General features: G+C 43.3%; 1 protein-coding gene and 1 long non-coding RNA gene across 2 annotated transcripts; both read left to right on the forward strand.

The window, feature by feature from the left end:
* The first annotated feature begins 385 nt into the window (after positions 1–385).
* Positions 386–3,769, forward strand: LOC135449910 (uncharacterized). Its single transcript, XR_010440893.1, has 3 exons — positions 386–623; positions 1,623–1,870; positions 3,526–3,769. It is a non-coding gene; the product is annotated as an uncharacterized LOC135449910 (long non-coding RNA).
* Positions 3,770–6,500: 2,731 nt separating this feature from the next.
* Positions 6,501–15,575, forward strand: CDK1 (cyclin dependent kinase 1). The gene is made up of 8 exons (XM_064716437.1): positions 6,501–6,606; positions 7,401–7,451; positions 8,824–8,980; positions 10,053–10,176; positions 10,546–10,716; positions 11,279–11,442; positions 11,571–11,712; positions 14,698–15,575. The coding sequence occupies exons 2-8, from the start codon at positions 7,415–7,417 to the stop codon at positions 14,809–14,811; spliced, it is 909 nt and encodes a 302-aa protein (XP_064572507.1). The 5' UTR covers positions 6,501–6,606; positions 7,401–7,414; the 3' UTR covers positions 14,812–15,575.
* The last annotated feature ends 7,786 nt before the right edge of the window (positions 15,576–23,361 follow it).

Here is a 23,361-nt window from a genome sequence, read left to right on the forward strand (position 1 = left end):
CTCACCCCAGCGCCGGGCCGTCCTGCCCGCGCCGCCGCCCCCGCAGGTGGGGCCGGGCCCGCCGCGCTCTCCTCCCGCGGCGGGCAGGGCACGGGGGCGGGCGCGCTGGCTCCGGGACCCGCACCGCCGCCGCCCCGCCCGCCCCGTGCCTGGGCCGGCCGCGCCGGAGGTGCCACAGGGCGGGGGTAGCGCCCCGAAGTCCGCCCCGCTGGAAAAGCGGGAGAGCGGCCGCTGCCGGGGGCTCCGGAGGGCCGGAAAGCTCCCCCAGCCCCCGCGGCTCACCTGGACACGGTGCTCTGCTCTGCCCGCGGAGCGCCCGCTCCGTGAAGGGTGGAGGGGAACGCTCAGCTGAAGTTTGTTGAACAAAAGTGCAGAGCCAACCAGATCCCCGCGCTGGGCGCTGATGAGCCCCGTCCCATCGGCAGTGCCACAGGTGTGCTGCGCTCGCTGCAATGCAAATGCGAAACCGCCCGCACACGAGCGGCAGGGGGGATGGCTGCGGGGAGCTGCACCTGCGGATGGCGATGCGCTGATACTCCTGCACAACGCGCTCCAGCCTCGGGAGTCAGTCCCGGTGTTCCCTTCTCGCCCGGGCCAAGATGAGGGCTCTGCAAACCTCACAGGTGAGATCCCGCGGTGAGCAAACCAGCAGTTAGTTCTGCTTGTGCTTTTTCTCAGTTTAAAAAATGTTTTAATCCATCTCAATAAAACGTGTTTTATCACAGCACAAAATTTTGAGAGTATTGTTAAAGCAATTAAGATTACTTTAGTTTTGACTTAAATTTCTTTATCTTATCGTTACTTCTCACAAGTCTGTCCTGGTGCATCAACCCCTTTTTCGGTTTTAATTAGAAACCATTTGTAATGGTGAAACATAACAAATGCTATTAAGCACTAATTTACCTAGAAATATTGGTGATAACAGTTTAATCTAGTTAGTTGTCCTACCGAGGGCCTTAGTGCTGTAGGTACAACTTACTAAACACATACCCAGCTGCATAAACTGACTAGAGGTGTTTATACATCTTTGGATACTGTGTAACTAATTGCTTGTCACTCCCTCTCTCCTGTAAAGTTTTTTCTTTGTATACAGAGCCAAATAAAAATATTTAACCAAAGACTTTGGCTGTGTCTCACAAGCCAATGTCTTGTGGAGATGGAGATGGTAATTCCCCAGAATGTTTTTATCCCTCTTGTTTTGGATGTGACTGATTTCCTCAGCCCGCTTGGAGAACGGGGAGCCAGAGGAGATGGGGGAAAAGGATCACAAGCTCCCTCTTGGCTAAAAGCAAGTGTGATGCAAGGCTGGTCACGACCACTGATGGGCAGTGGCAATTAGCAGTTCTGTGCCTGGGTCACACATTGTTTTTGTGCAGCTCATGGACCCCACCATCACTGCACACCATCTTCCTTGGCTCCTTGGGAAGGACAGGTAGAGAGACTTAAGTGGGATTTGCAGATTGAGAAAGAAAATATCACCCTTAGGGGAAAAAAAGAAAAGGTTTCCTTGAAGTGAAAAGCGGTTTTTAAGATACTCTTACAATTGCTAGGAGGAGGAATATTTAAACAAAGTCAAAGTCAAGTGTGGTGTATACATGTAAATCCATATTGTATATCCACAGGCTTATAAACCTCACTTGTCTCACCTACACTCCCACCTGGAAGAGTACAGCTTTTTTTTTTTGGCAGCAGGAATGATACCTGGAGGGAAAGAAAAGTTGACTTCCCTTACTTCAGGAGAGGTTTCAGGTCAGGCTTCCCTGACAGAGGTTTGGAATTTAAATGTGCTGTTGCCGTGCATTTGATCTGATCAAGCACAGTAGTGGGTGGCTGTTGTAAGATGAAAAAGGATAAACAGCTAAAACCTGAGGTAAGTTGGATAAAAGGAGTATTACGTGTTGAAATGAAACAGCCATTACAGGAGAGAGATTTTTAATGGAACTCTCTCCAAGTGAGGAATGTTGCTGATTGAGTTACACTGCTGCCAAAGACAGGGCCTAAGGCTTGGGCACAGCCTGGGGGAATGGGGTTTGTGCCCTGTTCCCTGCAGGGATGTGCTGTATCCAGGGCTGGGTTTGTGCCCTGTTCCCTGCGGGGATGTGCTGTGTCCAGGGCTGGGTTTGTGCCCTGTTCCCTGCGGGGATGTGCTGTGTCCAGGGCTGGGTTTGTGCCCTGTTCCCTGCGGGGATGTGCTGCTACCCAGCCCTCCACACCCACCTCCAAACCAGCCCCTTCCAGCCAGCAGCACTGCTTGCCTGCGCATCCAGACTGAGGGAGCTCCACGTGTGACCTCGACAGCACCTCCCCTGCTCTCAGGCACCCAAACAGAAGTTTAAAAGCAGTTTATTGGGTTCTACCATTTTATTTCTTGAATTGTAAGCTAAGTAAAATGCAAAAACTAAAATCAGGAACCAGCCATCTGACCTGGAGCCAAGAGTGAAGTTAATGGGAATTTTGCCAAAGACTTTGGTGGAGCCTGGTTGTTTGCCCAGATGCTCCAAAGAAACAAAAACCACTGTTTGTTTGGTTTTTTGCCCCCAGGTATGATACATGTATGCTGATCACCTTTCTCATTTAATTACAATTACTAAAATAAAATCCAGGCTGGATATCTGTAGGTATTTCTCTAAAGGTTTTTTTATAAAACCAGCTGTGTGTCCCATGATGAAGGAAGATCCACAGTAACAGTGGAGCATTCCCTGTTGTGGGAAAGGAGTTTGGCAAAGCAGAGCTGGGGGAAGATTTTGTGTACTGCGATGTTCACTGTAAAACTTTCCCTGATTTTCAGCTGAGTTTTCCTCCAAGAAGGTACCAACCCATGAAAAACCAGTGACCATGAATAAGCAGTTCTTCTATTTACAATATCTCTTTATTTGAAATGAACAGATGGTTTATGATATTTTCATTATTGCAATCATATAAATATTTGAGATTTTCAGGTAAAGTGATTTAGTGCATGTTACAAAAATAAAAACTTTAAAATAATTTTAACCTAAATTCAAGTACTTTAAGTGCATTTAAAATATTTATATTAATGCTGTAAGGAGACACTGACATTTTAATTATTTTTTCTAAGCAGCTTCCATCCTTTTGTTTTATTTTTAAACAGTTCTCAGGAGCTTTTTGTTTTCTGGCATCCTATCAAAATGCTAATGCAGCAGGAGAGCAGCAGAGAAGTTGTCCATGTTTCATGATAGTGGGAACTGTCCTGCATAACAAGAGATTTAACAGGTTAAATGTATCATCTGAGATATACATCAGAGATACTATCCCTCTAATATTACCTTGCATTCCTAAGTGGTAGCACATCTCTCCTACTGTACTTTTGCATTTTTCATCTTAACAAAATAATCTTTGAGTTTAAATAAATGTTAAAAGGAGCCAATCAATGTTTGTACTTATCTGCTTTCGAGCACAGTGAACACAACCTATTTTAGACACTCTCATTAGTATTCACCAACCAGTTGACCTTTTCAGTCCCATCCTTATGTAAAAGACAGAACACACTTTTTCTCTTCCTTACAGTGAAGTTATTGCTGAGGAGAATATGATTAATATATGAAAGACAAGAGGATATTGACTTTTGCAGCTGCCCTGTAGTCAGCAGAAAAGGAGTTGTTCAGAGCATTACACTGGGTTCTCAGCCATGAATACAGCTGTAATGCCATAATCCCAGCCCGGCATTGTCGTCTGATCCCGTGTGCCTTGCACAAACAGCGCTGCAGGTCAGGCAAAGGCAAGTCTGGGATGCCAAAGAGGTTTTAATAGATGTGCCCCCTGGTCATTTGTATAAATAAAGTGCAATTAACATTGTGTTGTCGAGATTCCTTTGCTGTTTGCCTTGGAGTTTTCCCTCAGTTCTGCATTTCACCGTGTTTTGCTGTAAAGGGGAGCAGCAGTCCTGGGGATTCCCACATGCACCCACATCTGTGACTCAGTTGTCAGCGGGCTCACTGCTGCTGTTCCCTCAAGCAGAACAGTCAATCCCTTCAAACTCAGAAGTCACTGCAAATGTACTTGAGTGGCTTGTCTCAAGCAGCATCATTATCTCCTGCCATGTCCAAAGCAATGATCAACCCAGATAAGCACTATCCAGTCAAAAAGGAGAGGGATAATCTCTATATATTTTAATATAACTTAGAACAAGTTATAGTACTGAATGATTATGATACCACCACCAATGCCTGTAAATTAACTAGGGTTACCATATGTCTGGGTAATGCAAGAAACGTTTTCTTTTCCTCTAAAGGGAAAGTTGGACTTTGGCAACCTACCTAAGGTCCCTAGGCAGGGACTGGTCCAGCAGCAGTAGCTCCAGCCCTGTGCTGGCAGTAGAAAACAACTTCCCCAGAGGTGCAGGTCCAGGCCAGAGGGATGTGTCCCACACTGTGTCTGAGCTGTACAGCTGATCTATAGGATTGCTGTGCCCACATTGTCCTGGCTGCTTTGGACTTGTTACACACACCAGGTACAAATTCTCTGTCACTGTGCAGGGCAGAGCACGTCAAGCTCTTCTCCTATGAGTTGCACAAGACTGCACAAGTCACGTTCCCGTATGGAATTTCCCAGATATACAAAAGCCTTGTTCTAGGCAGGTAAATTCCCAGCAAGTGGTGATAATACAGGATTCAAAGTAAACAGAAACCCACAAGCACGTGCACCATATGCTGCAAAAATTCCCCAGGAGGGAGGGGAAAGTGGAGGGGCTTTACCCTGAAACACGCTCAGGGGGAGGAGTTGGACGGGCTGCCTCTGCCTTTGCCATGGGGCAGGGATGAGAAGAAGGAAGTGCACCATAAGCTGCCCTGCCTCCTGGAATCACCATCCCAAAGAAATGCTTTAAGGGAGAAGCCGCATGTTTTTGATTGCAGCACCCTGCCCTGCTTACATTTCAGACAAGCAGCAAAGCCATCCTTCAAGAATGTTGTAAACCAGTGCAGTGAAGTAATTACAAAAGGCAGTAACATCAGCAGTGTGAAGTGGTGCCTGTGTCTCACCCCTGCAGGTTCCCACAGGAGCTGTTGGTCCAGGACTGCCAGTGCTGATGACAATTGGTGCTAGAGTGGGTCAGCAGCACCACAGATCCACAGCGGCGCTGTCCTGCAGGGGAAAGACTTGTAAAACTAGAAACACATGACTTTGTTAATTTATTTAGCATTTCAGTTTCTCAGTAACAAAATTTGTTTAGAGTACTATTATCCCAGTATTTTTTTGTTAACTGGTGTACTGTAATGTTTTGCGGAGCAAACATTTCCTGGGTACCAGTGGAGGAAGGCTGCAGCTGGCAGAGTGCTTGCTGAGCAGGGCCCACAGGTGCCTCTCTAATTTCAGCCCCAACCTTTCTTTCAGAAGCTGGGATAGCACAGCAACTAATCTTTCTTAATCTGGGAGGAGGCATGCAGAACTTTAATTTCCTTCAGACACACATCCCAGCTTCTGCAGAATTAAGTTACCCAATGACCTCTCATTAAGGCATATGCCTTAAAAACAGCTCCCAAGGCCATAGCAGCTCTGCCCAGATCAGCGCCCATGCAGCCAGAAATAATGAATTTATGCTCTGGCTGGCCATGGCATCCAAATCTAACAGACTTGATTAAAAGGAGAAGCTGCAGCATCCAAATCTTACAGATTTGATTAAAAGGAGATGCTGCAGCCAACGCCCAGCCTGGTCCAAATACGATTATACTCCCCAGACCATGCTAGCAGCCCAAAGGGTTATCCCAGTAGTACCCAAGGTCCAGTGAAGAGATAGAAAGTTGATCAAGCACTGGAGCATCTCTCTGAGGAGGAAAGGCTGAAGGAGCTGGGACTGTTCAGCCTGGAGAGAGGGAACATCGTCCCTGTGGGGCCCTGAGAGGAAACACCGTCCCTGTGGGTCCCCAAGAGGGGACACCGTCCCTGACTGCAGGGAGGGCTCCGAGCAGGGACCAGGCGCTGCTCCCTGGGACCAGCAATGGCACCAGAGCAATGGTCAGGAATTAATGCTCAGGAGTTCCACAAGGCAGAACTCTACCTGTGAGGTGAGCGAGCTCTGGGACAGACTGCCCACAGAGGACGTGGATTCTTACTCGCTAGAGATATCCCAGAACCGTCTGGACATGATCCTGTGCCATGTGCGCTGGAACGGCACTGCATGAGCACAGAGGTGGGACCAGGTGACCCACGGGTGACCCTTGCAGCCTGACCCGTTCCGTGCCTCTGGGATCGTGCCCAATCCGCCCAGCGGCGCTGTCCCAGCGCCCCCGTGTTACCGGCTGAGGGCTACGCGGAACGACCCACCCGCCCTGCCAGACTGCCTCCACTCGCGGTGATGGCAAACCAAGGAGACGTCTGGTGCACCGTTAGCTTGCCGCGCCCGCCCGCGCAGCATTTCCCTATTTCCCTCTCCCTCCCCTGGCGGAGCCGAAAGCCGCCCTTTGGGCCTCGCTTTGGCGCGGAGCGCGCTGATTGGCCGCTTTGAACGGGCCCGGCGCGGGGCCATTGGCGGAGCGCAGCAGGCGGACGGTTCGAATGCGCGGCGGCCCCGCCCCTGCTCCGCGCGGTGCTACGGACGTGCCTGAGCGGCGGTGGCGGCTCGTGCGGCGCGCGCGCGCGGCGGCTCCGCAGGTGAGGGGCGCGCGGCGGGGCCGTTGGCGCGGGCGGCCGGGGCGGAGGGATGCGCGCTCCCGAGCCCGCGCGGGGTCCCGCTCCCCGGCCCGACCCGGCCCGGTGCGCGGCGGTGAACGCCCCGGAGAGACGGCCAGGGAGCGGGGCAGCGCCTCGGGGCGGCGGGAGCGCGACGGGGGCTGGGCTGCGCCGAGCGCGGCCTGCCCGGAGCCAGCAGCCGCACGGAGCCGGAGGTAACCGGGCTCTGCCCGGTGTCCGTGACCCCCCGGAGCCGGAGGTGACTCGGTGTCCGTGGCGGTCCGGAGCAGCGGGGGAGGTGCGGAGTGCCGGTCCCGGCTGTCGCCTCCCTCCGTGCTGTGACACCCTGGGCCCGTGTCCCCTGGCGTGGCTCACACCCGGTTCCGCAGTTTTACATAGGAGCATTCCTGTCTGTTTCTAGCTAATTTTTTTATCCGTTTCTAGCTCGTTCCTCTTAAGCGAGTAGTTAGGTAAAAATTATGAGTAGGGTGCACGTTTTTCAGTCCCCTGGAAGAGTTTTCTTCGAAGATTTTTAATTTTTTTTTTTCTGCTTGGAGTCATTGCCCTTTCGTACCTTGTAGTTTTTCTAGCTGGAATTCGGAATAAATATGTTCAGTGGCCCTGTTGATGAGAACAGTAAGTGTTTCACATTACATCTTAATTACGTGAGGCACTACTCTCTTCTAAAGACTTGGCACAGGTTCAGTGACTTGTCTGTGTTCAGGACAGCAACTGTTCACCCTCATTTTCTGTTTCTTTTTTCCTGTCCATTTCAGGGATAACCACAACAATGGACGATTACACGAAAATAGAGAAGATTGGGGAAGGTAAGTATGGGGAACAGTGAGCTTTTAAATGCTCCACATTTTGAGCTATAAAGCATCCCAGAAGATCTGTGCACTCTGCCTGTTACAGGAAACGCTGAGATTCACCAAGTGGCTAAATAAGCCTGTGCCTTAATTACTGTGGTAGTTAGGTATTTCTGTAAAAACTTTCAGCCTGCCCCTTTTTTTGAAAGTGACATGGTCTTTTTAAAAAAAACTGACCAGCGTTGAAGGTGTCTGCCTTCATTTTGATGGATAATGCTGTAACATTTCTCCAAATGGAAGAAAAAATATGTTCTGAGTCCTGAAAGCAGCTTACAGCTTAGGAAGCTCCCCCATTTCTCTGAATATAAACTTACCAGTTGCCCCCTGAGGTTCTGCAATGTTGTTTAGCTTGGAGCTACTGGTAGGGAGTAGTGTTTTCTGGATTGTTCTGCTCTGATTATATACAGGCAGGGCAGGTGTCACAGGAAAGCAAGATAGCAAAGCTCTGTGGAGAAGTGATTTTTTAGCAATTACTTCACGTTGAGGCACTAAGAAGATGGCTTCAATGCAGGTGTTGGTCACAACCCCCTGTTACTGGAAATCCAGTCTGTGATCACTGTAGAATTCTGTTTTTTATAAATTGAAAGTTTGAAGTACATTGCTCTGAGATTGCCCACTCTGAGGCAATAGCAAAAGGTGTGCTTGGATCTTGTAACAAAGCTTTGTAACCAAAGCCTTGTGCCTGAATCTTTCTGAAATAAACTAGTTTGGGCTTCATGTGAGGGATTAATGCTTCATGAAGGCTTATGGTGTCTTGGTTTGAGGGTTCTACTTCTGTGAGCACTGATAATTAAGATGGATTGATTTGAGATTTGCTCTTGGCTCCAATTTCAGCTTCTGCTGAGACCCACAGCACTAGGCTCTCTGCTGCACTGAGCATTGAGCCAGAGGTATTTCTGCAGCTCACACCCATGGATGGCTGGATCTCAGACTGCCGAAGGAGCACTACTTCTGTTTGCAGCTAAACCTTTAGTATTTTAATATGATGTATCAATGGCAAAATCATAATCCTTTCTAATGGTCTTGCCTGAAAGTTAATCAGCTTGAAACTGGAATAGCACCTGATTTTATAGCTACATCTTCCAAATATTCACCTTTCACACTTAGGCTTCTAAGTACCTGTTCTAACAAATGCTACACTTCATGGGTGGCATTCTTTAAACAAACAAAAATATTGCTCAGTTTAACTCTACAGCTAAGTAGTACTCTGTAATCTAAGCAAATACTGCATTTGTAAGGATTTTACCTATGTTAGCAGCTCCTGTTTGCCATAACTTATTTGTACCTGAAGCTGGTACTTCTATATTTGTTTCACTGTCTTTTTGTTCAGGTACCTATGGTGTTGTGTATAAAGGTCGTCACAAGACCACAGGCCAGGTGGTTGCAATGAAGAAAATACGCCTAGAAAGTGAGGAGGAAGGTGTTCCAAGCACTGCTATCCGAGAAATTTCTTTATTAAAAGAGCTGAATCATCCCAATATAGTCTGGTATGCATATACTGCTATTTAGCTAAACTCTTGGTGGAGGGGCACTAGCTCCCATCAGATCATAACTTATTTTTCTGAAATGATTTTTACTTTGCACTCCTCTAGTGAGGTGAGAACCTCTCTGCTTAATACAGTATCTTCTTTGCAGCAAATATTTTAAACTCCATATTTATGCCAGTTTTCTAATGAAGCCTTCCTCATGCTGCCCCTTTTCATTTTAGGAATCTTACAAAGTTTTGTTAACTTACAAATTTCTGTGAATCCTTTTCAGAGAGGTTATTGTGCAAATGGAGGCAGCACACCTCATTAAACTGGCTGTAGCTGTTACTTAAGGCAGACTCAGGAGTTTATTTACCACCTTGGAATACTGTTTCACTCAAGTGTTGTGATGTTCTCCCTGCTGTTCTGTAGCAGGAATTTAGATGTGTTTTGATGCTGTCATAGCTGGCACACCTGAGCTATGGGTGAAACTTCCATCAGTGACTGTCTGACATGCAAAAATGATTGCAGCCATTGTCTTCCCACAACACATTTGCTTGCTCTTTGATGCAGCAAAATACTTGATTTTTAATGTGCTTTAAAACTGGCCAGGTTCCAGCCAGGTAGTGTCTCAATGTGTGCATGTTTGGGTTTAGGAACCCTTACACTCCAATAAGGATGAAGGAGATTTAAGATTGTGTGTAAATCCTGCTGTGTCTGTTGGACTCCCATTAAATATTCCCTTAAGTTCCCAGTAATTCAGGCTCTGCTGTGCCAGGCCAGCCTCCAAGAGAAGCTAGGCACCAACACCCACAGGTGGGGCTTTTTAATGGCAAAAGTATTTTTTCTTCACACTCCTGTGTCTGATTTGAGAGCACATAAGTTTAAGAGGAACCTCATGGATTTATCTTAGTTTGACACTATTTCGGATATACTTGATTATCCAGGTGACACTATAACTCACTAAGTGTTGTTTGAAGATTTTAAGACTTCCACAATAGAAATGTGGAAATATCAGCTTGTATCCCTGTTGAGAAAGGAAATGGGAGTTCATGTATTTTGCAGTGGAAGTAATTGTATACTCAATTTTTAGTCTTCAGGATGTTCTCATGCAGGATTCAAGACTGTACCTTGTCTTTGAATTCCTTTCCATGGATCTCAAGAAATATTTGGATAGTATTCCATCTGGCCAGTATCTGGAGCGTTCACGTGTCAAGGTAATGAGGACAATTTCTTAACCTAAGAGGGAATTTAATGATGACCTACTAAACCATAAGCAGCTCTTACTTTCAGTATAATTAACTCCTTGAGGAGAAATGAAAGGTTAAATAAGTAACAGTAGATAATAAGATGAATGTGAGTTTTGCTTTTAAATGCCACTTGAAAATCTTTTAATTACTGAGATTAAACTGCCTTAAACTAATCTTCAGAATTAATTTGTGTAGCTTTTTGATTGCTATTAACTCAGTATCTGCAGTGCTTTGGATCTCCATTTCCTGCTGCTGTGGGAACCTTTTTGTTGCAGGACACTGACATGTACTAAAGGTAACTCCTTTCTTTCTTTCCTGCCACCTCATCCTTTCTAGAGTTATCTGTACCAAATTCTGCAAGGCATTGTCTTCTGCCACTCAAGAAGAGTTCTGCACAGGGACTTGAAACCTCAGAACCTCCTGATAGATGACAAGGGAGTGATTAAACTGGCAGACTTTGGATTGGCCCGAGCCTTTGGAATCCCAGTGCGGGTCTACACACATGAAGTGAGTTGGGACATACCTCTGGTGGTTTGGATAGTGTGTACTTGCTTCCTGCTAAGAACTCATTCTGAAACAGCTAAAAAGAAACAGTGTTTTCAGGTTTTTTCAAGCCATAAGCTAGCAAAACTATGAAAAAGTTATGTTTTGTTTTCCAAAACAATTTTCCAGTTCTTTGACTGTGGTTTCACGCTAAGGTTCCAAAACATTTTATAAATCCCACTCAGAGTGAGTCAGATGGACTCAAACTTGTTGCTTGCTGTGTAATAAAGGCATTTTTGCTTTGCCCAGCACTTGGGTTTGAGGGGTTTTGTGACTGGGTGCCAAAGGATTCCTGCTCTTAGGGAAGTTGTGCAGGCAGCTGCTTTTCTTGAAGTAGAAGCTACTGCAATGGAGGTGGCTTGTCTACAAATGAAGTTTGAAACTAGTACTACACTTCCACTAAACTTATAGTACTGGCTATTTTTAGCAAAAAGCTGTGAATGCTGCTTAATAACAAATGAACCATTGATCTTGCAGTCAATTAAAGGAGCTGATTGCACAAACTTAACCTTTCCTTGTTCCACAGGTAGTGACACTGTGGTACAGGTCTCCAGAAGTGCTGCTGGGATCTGCTCGTTACTCTACTCCTGTAGATATCTGGAGCATAGGAACCATATTTGCTGAGCTGGCAACTAAAAAGCCACTTTTCCATGGGGATTCAGAGATTGACCAGATCTTCAGAATCTTCAGGTATGTAAGGCTGAACCTCTCCTTGCTACCTGTGTGGTACCACACAGCAGTTGTGTATAATTAAAAGTGTAATAGCTCATAACAGATTTCAGACTAAATTGCTTAACATTTTGCTTATGCTTGCACAGAGCTTTAGGGACCCCCAACAACGAGGTATGGCCTGAGGTGGAATCCCTGCAAGACTATAAAAACACATTCCCAAAATGGAAACCTGTCAGCCTTGAAACACATGTCAAAAACTTGGATAAAGATGGACTTGATCTGCTGGCTGTAAGTAGTCTGTCCTGAACTGCTGATTAAAGCCTGAGTGGGCTGTTTGAAATACTCCAGAATACACAAAGCTGTACTCATCAGTCATAGCTGGAAGGAAAATATGGAGATCTTCAAGCTATCAGCAGTGGTATGAGCCTTCATTCTTGTACAACTCACACCTTGTGTGACATTAATTCCTTTCACAAGTGATACCAGACTGTTTTTCACTTGAAGCAATTATGCCTCAGCTTTTTTATAATAATAAGCCAGGTATAACTTGAAAGTGAGGATGAGTCTTTACAAAGAGGTTTAAGTGAAGGCTTCTGCCCATAAAGTAGCTGTCACCTTTCTTCCAGCACCAGTTGTGATGTGGCTGTGTGACTGCTGAGCCAGTTGGAAATGTTTGTTTTGTGGTAGCATGTGAATTAAGCTTGGTGGGCTCATCTTGGTTAAACTTTCATGATGGTCTTAACTGAATAAACAAGGATAGAAACAGCTGAATGTATTGATTAGCTGAGAAAAGAAACTTAGTTCAAGTCTGTCTGTAGTGTCTGTCTCAATTGCCCTTAAATTTGGAGCTAAATATTTTTGCCTGTGGTGTATTAACTTTTAATTGGTGTCTTTTGTGTCTAGTGTGAGTTTCCTTTAGTTCTGTGGCCAGGCAGTTAAACCACCACACTAGGCTTTTAATTGGCAAGCTCTTCATCAGTCTTTTCCATTTAGTGCTCTCCAGCTCATGTGCTGCCGCTGAGGGCTAATTTAGGTCACATCTTAGGTGTACTCTTACATGTCCTGAGGTATAATAATGTACCTTAGCTGTTCTAAAGCTGCATTTGTACAGTGCAGACCTACAGATGGGGATGTGGGTTGGGTGCTCTGTGTCTCAAGGCAAGCTGACACTTCAGAACCCCCTTGCACAGCAGTAGCTGTGTACCTGGCTCATGGCTGTGAGCAGTCACAGAGCAGTTCATCACCCATATTGGTAATATGGCAGAATGCTCTGAATGAAGCAGTCTTACCCAAAAAGCTCAAATGATCACAATTTCTCAGTTTTTCTTGGGGGACAGAGCCCCAGTTCACGCTGACAGCCTGAGCATTTGTTGAACATGCAGTTGTCCTGGATAGCTCTGAACCTTGTAGCACAGCTGTCTTAAAGAGATACAACCCCTGACAGCATCTTTATTAAATCAGTTTGAAATAGAATTATTGCTGACTGTATTTACAAACTAAAATGAAAGGAACAGGCAGGAGAATCTTGTTGAAACAGCTGCATGAAAAGGACCTGCCAAGGGCTCATCTGAGCTTAGGTTGGGCATCACTCTGTGAAACCAGTGGTTGGGGCTGCTGCTAATAAAGTTTAAAAAAAGTACTAATTCTTTATGGTGTTCACATAATTCTAGTCTCAAAGCATATTAAGTTCTCTAAAGTCTTGTACACTTCTGCCTTAATCAATGTTAACATTTTAGTTCCTATTAGTGTCTGGTGACAATGGTATCCCTGACTGGAATCCTTTTAAGTTTCCTATAGCACTTTTAAGCCTTTTAAACCCATAATATAACTCTAAAGGCAACAAAACTAAATAGTTTGTTCTAGAGCACAAGCTCAGATTTATCAATGAAAATGTTTCAATATTTAATTTTTTTTCTATAGACTTTTGCAGATGTATGTAAAGGAGCTGTACTCGAAAATGTCTTAACACAAAAATGTGTAATTCAAATTGCATGAGTGAGGTTTTGAGTTTAAGACCTTCATAAGCTAAATGACTTCTATGGCCAGCATTTCAAAGCACTTGATGGCTGTCCTCAAAAGCTTTGAATTGTCAGGACAGTAGGTGCCAGGGAAAACTAATGTTCCAGACTGCTCAGACAGGTTTCTTTCTCTTGCTCCATCAGTTGTGGTGCTGTAGTCTGTGTCACAGCATCTCTTCAGAGAAATTCCCCTCTTTGAGTCAATTTTGAGAGAACTTTGGGTATCAGAATTAACTATAGGACACTGTTCTAGGTGTAGGTAATGGGAACCTGCCACAGGGTAAAATTGGGCATGCAAGGTTAAATCTAGAAGGCAACATTGCATTTGGCAGAAGTTCAGAGAACATAAATGCAAATTCAGTGGTTTAAATCAACCTGGAAGTCTCCCTGTAGAATGAAGTGTAAAGATAATTAAATGTCAAGACTGAATACTGGGCAGAGTAAGCCTGGTTAAGTTTTGTTCTGGAAGACAGATTTGTTGTGCAAACAGGGGAGAGGCAGCTGGTGGAATCCTGATTACGTGAATTTGAAATGGTCTGTCCTTCAGTAAGGAGAAATAAAAAAACTTTGCTTGTTTTGGGTCTAGTACAAAACTGCTGAATGCTTCATTCCTGTTTTGACCCCTTCTATAAGCTAGGAATACAAATTTCCTCCTGTTTTAGAAATAACCCTCAGGTTATTTTGACTGTGACACTCCCTCTTTTTGCTCTCATCACCTTTGAGCTATTCAATTGAAGTATTTTATTGCAAAGAGACTTAAGTGTTAACTGTTTTCTTCAGTTCTACCTGCTTGTCACCTACTTTCCAATTTGGATTTTGAAACTGAGTGAGCATTCTCTTAATTTAATTGGGAAGTCACCAACCTGAGCAGAAGCCATTTGACATCAGCGCAATGTCAGCAACAAAACAAATGTCAGACCACTTGTCCTTGCAAACATTTAGGGCTTTACCAGCCTAAAGCTTAATTATTTCCCACAGTAAGAAGCTGAGACAATTATTGCTGCTTGGTTGCCTGGTTCTGGATTTAGTTCAGTGGATGTGGTACTTGGTTTTTGAACAGAGGATTCTTCATCTTCTGAGATACTGCTACTGACTTGTAGGGGAAATAACCTCTCCAACTAGGAGAGCACAGAACAAAGGGGGAAAATGTCTTTGTAGTTATTTATTAATATTATGGTGAAATATCTATGTATTTAACATGATTTTAGCTCCCATTTTATGAGGAAATAAATGTGGTTTTGTTTTTTTCTTCCAGAAAATGTTAATTTATGATCCTGCAAAAAGGATTTCTGGCAAAATGGCCCTGAACCATCCATATTTTGATGATTTGGACAAATCCACTCTTCCTGCTAATCTGATTAAGAAATAGGCCTTCAGACTAAATCATCCAGAGTGAAATAACTGTGATTACTTTTACTCTTCAGTCTGTCATTTGTATGTCTGTCTTTCTGCTCTTAAGATTGGCTGTATTCCGTTTGTTTTGGTTTAAGTGTTACCTAAATGTAAATATTAACCTGTTAGTGCTGAGTTCAAATCCAATGCAAATACTGCTGCAATTAATGCAGTCACCTTTCTATAAATAAAGCTTTAACCCCAGTGAAGGACTGAACTTATTTCCAGGCCACAGCTGCTCTACAGAAGGACACTTGTTTTCTTTGGAATGCACTGGAAAGGTGCCACTTGGCTAAAAGAGGTGCTAACCCAAACTTCAAAATGGTTGTTCCTGATATGATAGGAAATTCTCGAGTTTGAGTTGTTTCAGTGTTGTGTCAGTTAAGAGTTTTACTTGAGCATGGCAATTAACGTGCCAAAGGACACTGAGAGATGCTGAAGAACAGCAACTTAGAAAAGTGTGGATGGCCAAACTGATTTTGAGTTTTTCAAGGCAGCTGCAAATCATTATTTGAGATAATTCCCTTGCTCTATGTTTTTGTTATTGTCTTGGAAGCCCAAGAATTTACCAAGATGTTGGCTGTTGTGAACTCCTAGTAATTGTAATCACAAACTGAGAAGCCACATGGCTCCAGACATTTCATAATTAAAGCAGAAACTTTTTTAAGCTCCCTGGTGTTTAATTGAACAGGTGAGAATATTGTTAAAAGTTCAAATAAAGTTTAAAGGTGTGTACTAATACTGGATTGTGTGTTAGTTTCCAATTCCTACCTTCATTGTTGACCTTCAGACACATCAGTAGGGGTGGGGTTTACATCTTAGGCACTGTTCTGCTCCTTTCTTTGCTGGCTGGGGCCAAGGCTTGCAGCACAGTGGGGAATAGTATTGAAAGTATTTAGATTTCTAAATCAAGTGTCTGAAAGCACTGATGTGAACTCTATAAGAAGTGAGGTTTGTGCGAGTCCTGTCCTACAGCTGCTGACTGGACACTAAAAGCAGTGGAGGTGATGACATCCATCCCGTTCATCACATGTTTGTTGTGTCCACGAGTAGCTGAAAGTGTTAACTTAGCTTTTGTTAACAAGCAGCATGGTGAGAGATAAATACCATTTGGGCTGTTACCACTGTTCTCTGTAAAGTGCTTCTTAATCTCCACAAATAGTGGAAACTTGGCTTAATGGGATCATTTGATAGCAGAGCACTGAGGAGGAGAGGAGTTTTGAATCATACAGGTAAGTTACTTAATTGAAGGCAGTAGGGGAGAAGATTGTGATGGCTGGTTCCTTTCTGTTAACACCAGTGAAAGGATGCAATTTCAAGACAAAGTGGGACCTAATTTGTCTCCATTTGCATGCAGTAACTTGATACAGGCTTTTCAGGCCAAGAGGTTTGTAATTGTTGCTGCTAATTGGTTACTTTGGTGTAGAAAAAGGGGAACCTGCCAGTAACTGCATTAAAAATCAGAAGCTAGGGGATAGACCAGACTTTGTGTGGAAAAAAACTTCAGCTGGGCAAGCTAAATATTTTGTTGCAGTACTGGTAAAGCCTTATTTTTGTTTTGTAAGTACCTGGTGTCTGTCTCAGCTTAATGTGATACAGGGAATGCTTTAGCCTATCTTAACTAACAACTTAAGTACTAAAATTTCCAAAGTGAGCTTTTCAAACAATAACTTCAAGTCTGCAATCTTTCTTGTTTGGCCAGGCACTGTAACAGCTGCTGTGACATCACTGTAGCTCTGAAGGAGCTTTTATAGTGCTCCTAGAAAGGGGAGGGCCAGGGGAACACAAGACTGTCTATCTGTGCCCCAGTGAGATCAGGTGCTGAGTGTCACTGAGACACCTGACTCACTGGCACGGCTCCACTGTCACCAATGAGGAAAATCACCAGTGAGCCAAATCACTTCCCTTACTGAAAATAACATCACCTGCTCTTGCCAACTGTCTGCTGCCTGTCCTAGCATGTGGAAGGTTTGTGATCTTCAAGCTTTGGCCACCTAACAGTTTTATTCCAGTGAAAACTGGGCATGCTCTGTACTTTGGGAATTTAACCCCCTGTGGGTGATCAGCAGATCTATTTACTGATAGCTGTTGAGTGTTGTAAGAACTGGGGATTTAATTACTTTATTTAAAAGCAATGTGCTCCTGTCTAAAATGAAGTTCTATAATGCAATGTTGCATTGGTATTGCTTTTGGTACTATGGCTGCTCAGTATCTTGTTTTCTACTAGAGCACAAGTAAACCCCAGCTGAAAGTGATAAACTTAACTTGGTGTTTGACTTCACTTGCTTGTCCTTCATACCATTAAAAAGTAATGTAGGTGAAAAACTTTTGTGTATATGAGAATAGGATTTTACACAGGATCAAATTGGGGTTTTGGCAGTGGGTTGGGTTTTTTAAGTTGCTGAGTGCTAGCAGGCTGAAGTGTGTGGTAGGTGTAAATTTTATATTGGTCCAGAGACCATGGGAAATGCACTTGCTGAGTCAGAAAGAAGACACTTAGTCCAATTGCATTTGCTACACTTAAAATTACCTTAAAGCAGCAAATGACTGGGAACTTCCCAATGTTCCCATGTTGGTATCTGGGTTACTTCTGAACAGCCAGGTTTGACCAGCAGTATTTCCTTCTTGGTGCCCACAGACTTGCACAAAGGCACAGCACTACCACTGCCTCTGTTTGATTTTATTTTATATTGGGTTTCTAAAGACTGAGTGGGAATAAGAAAACACTGATCTGCAGGCCCTACTTTCATTAAGCCTGACTATTTCTTCTCCACCAAGCTCCTTGCCTTATTTCTGACAAGCTGCATCAATTTATGGAGCAATCTCAGAATTTCCCATTGCTCTGACCACCAGCTGCTCTGGTTTACATCTGCTGCATCAATGGCTCATTCCAAGTAATGGCTTTTGATTCTGTTCCCACTGTATTCCTCTATAAAGCATTGTCTCCTCATGTGTAAATGTCAGCAGGGTACTGGGTGTTCTCCTCTGTTGTTGGGCATATTTTACTTCTGCCTGGCTATTTCAATAAATTCTTGTTGTGTTTGAATCAATAGCAGGCTATTGATGCTGCTGCTAACAGATTAATTGAGTGATCTCAAACATGTATCTCCAGTACAGGTGGCTGGCTGCCTTTAATGGAAGAATTTGAGGTGAGAGCTGGTCTCTCCAAATTGCTGAAGTGACAGGCATTATGCCCTGGGGAATAATTAGTGGCTTTATAGCAACAGTTAAATTCAGTTCCTTGAATTTAATGAAAACCTTTCTGCTGACCTCTGAAGGGTTTAGATTAGACTGTTGGGAGGGGACTTTTAAAAAAAAATATTTTTCCCCAACTATTTTAAGTGACAACCAATTGAATTATTAAAAAAGCCTGCATGCAACTTACAAAATACCTGGCAAAATGCAAGGCCAAGTGGTTGACTGAGAGCCAAACCCAGGGATCTGGGTAATTTCCAGCATGGGCCCTTGGGCCTGAGGAACGTGGTTTTTCCATGACAGCTTGGACTTGCTGAGCAAGGCCCATGGGCCCTTCTAACCCAGCGGTGCTACAACACCTTCCCTCCTTTTCATTTGCTCTCCATCTTCTGCTTTTCCTTGCACAAGACACATTACCCATCACTTTTCCTGCCAATTGCTGGTCTTTCAGAAGCAGGTGGGGTTTTTTGTGTAAAAAAAGGAGAGATTTTGTGCCTTTATCATCAACAGTCCTCATGGCCATTTCCAGTTACCCTTCAGTGCTATTTTTCTCCTCTTATCTCATCTATTTCCATAAGAGGCATCACAGATGAACTTCTTTATGGCTGGGACTTTTGGTGCCCCTCCTGGGCACCCACAGGATCTCAGCCTTTCTTGTGTGATCTCAGAACTCAGAGCAAGCCAGTCCTTGACTTTCTGTGCTTCACTTCAGCCCTTTGCCATGTAAACTGTGGACAGGAGTGTAAATATTTCACAGCTGTTTGCTGGACTGTGTTTGATTTGGGCTCTGATCATGTAACATTTTGTATTACAAATGTGCCTGAGACCTATCAATTTTTACCCCCACAACCCAGATATGTTTCTGAAATATCCATTAACTCACTGGCTCCAAGAAAGGAGGGGGGGCTCTCTTTCTCTTAGATTTTTCTTGATAGTTTTGTATTTTAAAACTATCATCTGAGGATGAGGAATTACAACCTCTATTCATTAACTCACCCAGCTCAGAATCTCTTCCTGAGGTGTACTGGAACTACTGAATTCCTGGAAAACTACTCAGCATCCTTTGGTGACAGTCAAAAGGATAAAAAGATGAACCCAAAGAGTGTAGAACACATAAAATTGGCAGATGGATAAGAAAGCTTAAATTATTTTGTGTTCCTATGAGGAACAAAGTATTTCTTAAAAGTTGTCAGAGAAATTATCATGAATACTATAATAATATTTAAAAGACTTCAGAAAAGCGTATTTTTTTTTAAATTTAAAATCTCATGGTATGAATCTGGTACTTTTCCCTAAATCCGTAATTAAACAAATTTTATTTTCTTTCTTAGTATTTGGGGCTTAATATATACATGTATGGAAATAAAAACAATGGAACTGTACCAAAGATTATTTCTGAGGAGCTGCAACAAGACATGTAAAGTCCTGATGTGTATTTGGGGTAAAAGTTACATTTTCTTGTTATCGCGGAAGTTTGTGTTGCCTCTCCCTTGGCCACGCGGTGTCACTCTGGCACCTCGGTACCGGCAGCCAGGCAGGGGGGCAGGGAAGAGCAGGAAAACTCCCTCAGACTCTCCTGGCTCCATGAAAAATTGAAGGGTATTTATTTTCTGGTAGGCAGCCAGGCTGAAAATAATATCTGAATTGAAAGCCTTTCATGAAACATCTGGGCAGTTAAATTTTGCAAACTTCAAAGATGTCCAGTACCGTACTGACATACTGATTTCTCTCTTTAGTGAAGAATCACTTAGGCTAATGCACAAAAGCCTCTGTAAAAACCATTTCATGCTGAAATTAATGATCAAAATCACAATGCTTAATAAAGCAACTACCACAGGAGTGCCAGTCAATATAGTTAAACTACAACAGGCTCATAATCAGTCTCTCAAATCGCTATCAATTGTCCACAGTGGCCAGTTTTGCAGTGATTTTTTTGAGGTCTGCATGCTTAATCTCCAGATTTTCCATTTTGGATTTGATACATGTGTGCAAAATTGTGCCTGTGGTTTTCTTCTGCAGGCTGTCATTTTTAAGTACTTTTCATAAGCTGCTGGTAAATAATAGTAATAATAATAATAATAAAGTCACATTTATAGCAGTTGAGAAGCTGGTCCTCAACACTGATTTCAAATATAAGGCCTTATTTTTACTTGTTGATATGTGTTCTCCTAAATGCAAAAGCTAAAAGCAGAACTATGTCAAATACTTCCTAGATGACTTGATCTGCTCTTAGAGCCATGGGATTACACAGTCACATGCCTGGTAAAATTCACCCCAGTGCTGGTACATGAAGCATTAGGATTTTCTTCTCTCCTCTCAATGCACAGAGTGATGTACAGCTAAATAACCACCATAAGTTTATACTAATAATTCTGTTCACTGAGCTGCTTGAGGCAGAAATGCAAGTGCTAATGTGTAGGAGCTGTACTTTGATAGTTATTTTTGGGCATGAAGAAACACACTAATAATTTCCCAGTTCTCATTCAAGTGCTTATGATATGGTCTAGGTAAAATGGCATTTTTACACATAGTAAAAGATCATAAATAAATGTAAATACACAGCAGGTGTCCCTCTGGTATGCCATGTGGACCTGTCAGAGTACTTGTTCTGGTAAGTAGGGAAAAAATACCAAAGCAGCTGTTTTATACTACAGCATTTTCAAAGAGAAGTAAAAATCACATATAGCATACCCATTTCCATAAGTAACATTAATTTTATAGACAGAGATTGAGCACAAAGAAAAAGAAAGTCTTTAGCAGAATCTGTCATTGACTTAACTCTGAGAGTCCCCATACATCATTGTTCCACGCCTGCAAAGCCCAGCCAGGGACTGGGTCTGATTTCACTCTTCCTGCACATCTCCAGCACCCCAGGAATGCTGAAGCTCATGGTCAGGAGGTTCAGCATGCCTTGCAGTGCAGCACGCACACTGGGGGCTGCAGGAGAGGCACCAACAAGCACTGCAGTGCTTCCATCACCCTGTGCTGGGGGAGCTTGACACAGCACTCAGCTTCCTCCTGAAAGGCTACAGCAAAGAAATCTACGGAAGATGCTATTTTTTTCCTTTAAAATAATTAATTTTTAATTATTAATGTATTAATAATTTTTCCTTAAAAATTATTAAATGTATCCTAACTAGAGTAATAAGATGGCTATTGCCATGTACAATTAAAACTAAACCCGTCCCCTTGAAGAAAAAGACTAGAGAAATAAGGTAGAGTTTAATTTGCTCTCATGTCAGTAAAAATAAGAAAAAAATAGCTCTAACATTAAGGTTTGCTGCAATGAAAAAGTTGTACATAACATTTTATTCATCTATGTAAAATAATTTTTTCATGTAATGTTTTCTTAGTCAAGAATAGCCCTGACTTAGGAAAAGACAAGTTTATGGATAACAAAAAGCAGTGCTTGTCCAGGTTTTCCTTTCTTCAAGCTTTGAACAAGTATCAACTGTTTTAATTAGCTCTCAACACCTTTATATTGTCATATGAACTGGGAGTACTCTGCATACATGGAACAGTTACTTTAACCAGGGAGCATTTGCAAAGCAAATGATTGTGTTTGACAATCTCTCTGCAGCCAAGCGGCATTAAAAATGGTTTTGCTTTGGTTCCATTGCTTGTTTGATTTGATTTCTTTAATTTCTTAGGATAGGAGTAAATGGCCTTAAAATCCATTTGGTGTTTTGCAATATGGCGAGTATCTCCCAGCTGATGAAACCAACAGGTTCAGCGGATTGCCTTTGTGTCTAGGGAGGATGGACATGGCTGGGAATTTGAACTTTGGTGCTTCCAGCACCATTTCTGCAGTGAGTTCTGTGGGAATGTGGCTGTTTGCCTGGGAGAAGCTAAAGCAAAGTTGCAGGCTCTGGGGCTTCCATTTGTAGATCTTAGATGCCAATTTTCCTCCTGAATGTGATTATTACATTTGCAACACAACACTCTGCTGAAACTTCAAGAAAACTGGAAACTAGTGTTACCTCCAGCAGAGAGCAAAATAAACACATTCCTGCAGTGTGTTTTTCCATGGCCAGACTCAAATTTCACATCAAACAAATCTAGCAAGTGACAGGTCACAACACATGCCTTTAAAATACCAGAGGAAGGAAAGCTTCTTCAGCAGCAACCAGATAAACAAAACCAAACCCCCAGAAATTTGAACAGCCTCAGAGCATGTTAAAGGCACACCCCAGGCAGCTTTCACTTCAGTAGCCAGCCCACAACCAGCATTATTCTGTTATTCTGCAGTCATTCCTTGTGTTAGGACAGGGATTGTCCTGCTGTCTGGATCTTAAGCCCTGTACTGAAAGTATTCTGTTACTTCAGGCCTCCTGGGGGAAAAAACAACCAAACAAAGCAAAACTAACATGCCACTGCATTACAATTGTGGCTTGCTAAGATGGAGGAGGAGCACACACAAGGAATAAGCTCACAGGCTTCCTTGATTTACCAAAGGCATGGCCAAAATGGAAAGGTTATTCTGGGACATGACATTACCTCAAGCAGCTGGCCTATACCAGGTGATTTGTGCTGTTAAACTATGACAAATGAGAGGTAATCCAAATTTAGGTCTTACAGAAAACATACTTAAAAAAACACCCCAAAACCAGTCTGGTGTAAGTAACTGAGCATTCAGAAAGTTCTCTGACCAGCAGAAATGTTTCTCACCATCTGGCCCTACAATTTCAATGTGACAGGCTTGATTTTGACAGTGCTTGACTTTGCCATTTTAATAAATTGGCTTCCAAAAGACAGATTTTTCTGTTCAGTGAATTCTCTTATAAGGGCCCAGAAAGACTTTCACCTATTGAGGAGTTCAAGTCAGCTATTCAGATTTTACCCTTGGGACTGTGGAACAAGAGCATGGGACTCACACAGAAGAGTTTCAGGCCATGGGAGTTATCTGCAAGCTGGAGGAATTGGCAGTCATAAAGATTTGTCATTAAAGTAAGTGAAGGTTTATTATTATTACTTTATTGTTATTATTTTAATAATTTCTGGCTATAAAATGATGAGCTATGTGATCTCAATTGGCCCCATAAGACTTTCTGACCAGATAAATGAGTCAAAGTGAGACATCAATACTGGAGGTTTAATGTCCTGTGGCTATGTGGGATTATCAGTGTCTGCTCTCATTTAAAAGGCTTCTTGTTTCAGAGAAGTGGTTGCAGCACCAAGCCTGACAGAGCTCAAGAAGCATTTGGATAATATTCTTGGGCACATTGTGTGGTTCTTTGGGGATGGTGCTGTGCAGGGCCAGCAGTTGGGCTTGCATCCCTTGTGCATCCCTTCCAACTCAGCATATTCTGTGATGTTAAAGTCTCTAAGCCTC

This window comes from Zonotrichia leucophrys, chromosome 6, assembly GCF_028769735.1.
Source record: "Zonotrichia leucophrys gambelii isolate GWCS_2022_RI chromosome 6, RI_Zleu_2.0, whole genome shotgun sequence".
Lineage (NCBI taxonomy): Eukaryota > Metazoa > Chordata > Aves > Passeriformes > Passerellidae > Zonotrichia > Zonotrichia leucophrys.

Coding starts and splice junctions, on each gene's coding strand:
- CDK1 (XM_064716437.1), top strand. CDS start 7,415: ATGGACGATTACACGAAAATAGAGAAGATTGGGGAAG. Junction 11,443..11,570: donor CAGATCTTCAGAATCTTCAG/GTATGTAAGGCT, acceptor ATGCTTGCACAG/AGCTTTAGGGACCCCCAACA. Junction 11,713..14,697: donor ATGGACTTGATCTGCTGGCT/GTAAGTAGTCTG, acceptor TTTTTCTTCCAG/AAAATGTTAATTTATGATCC.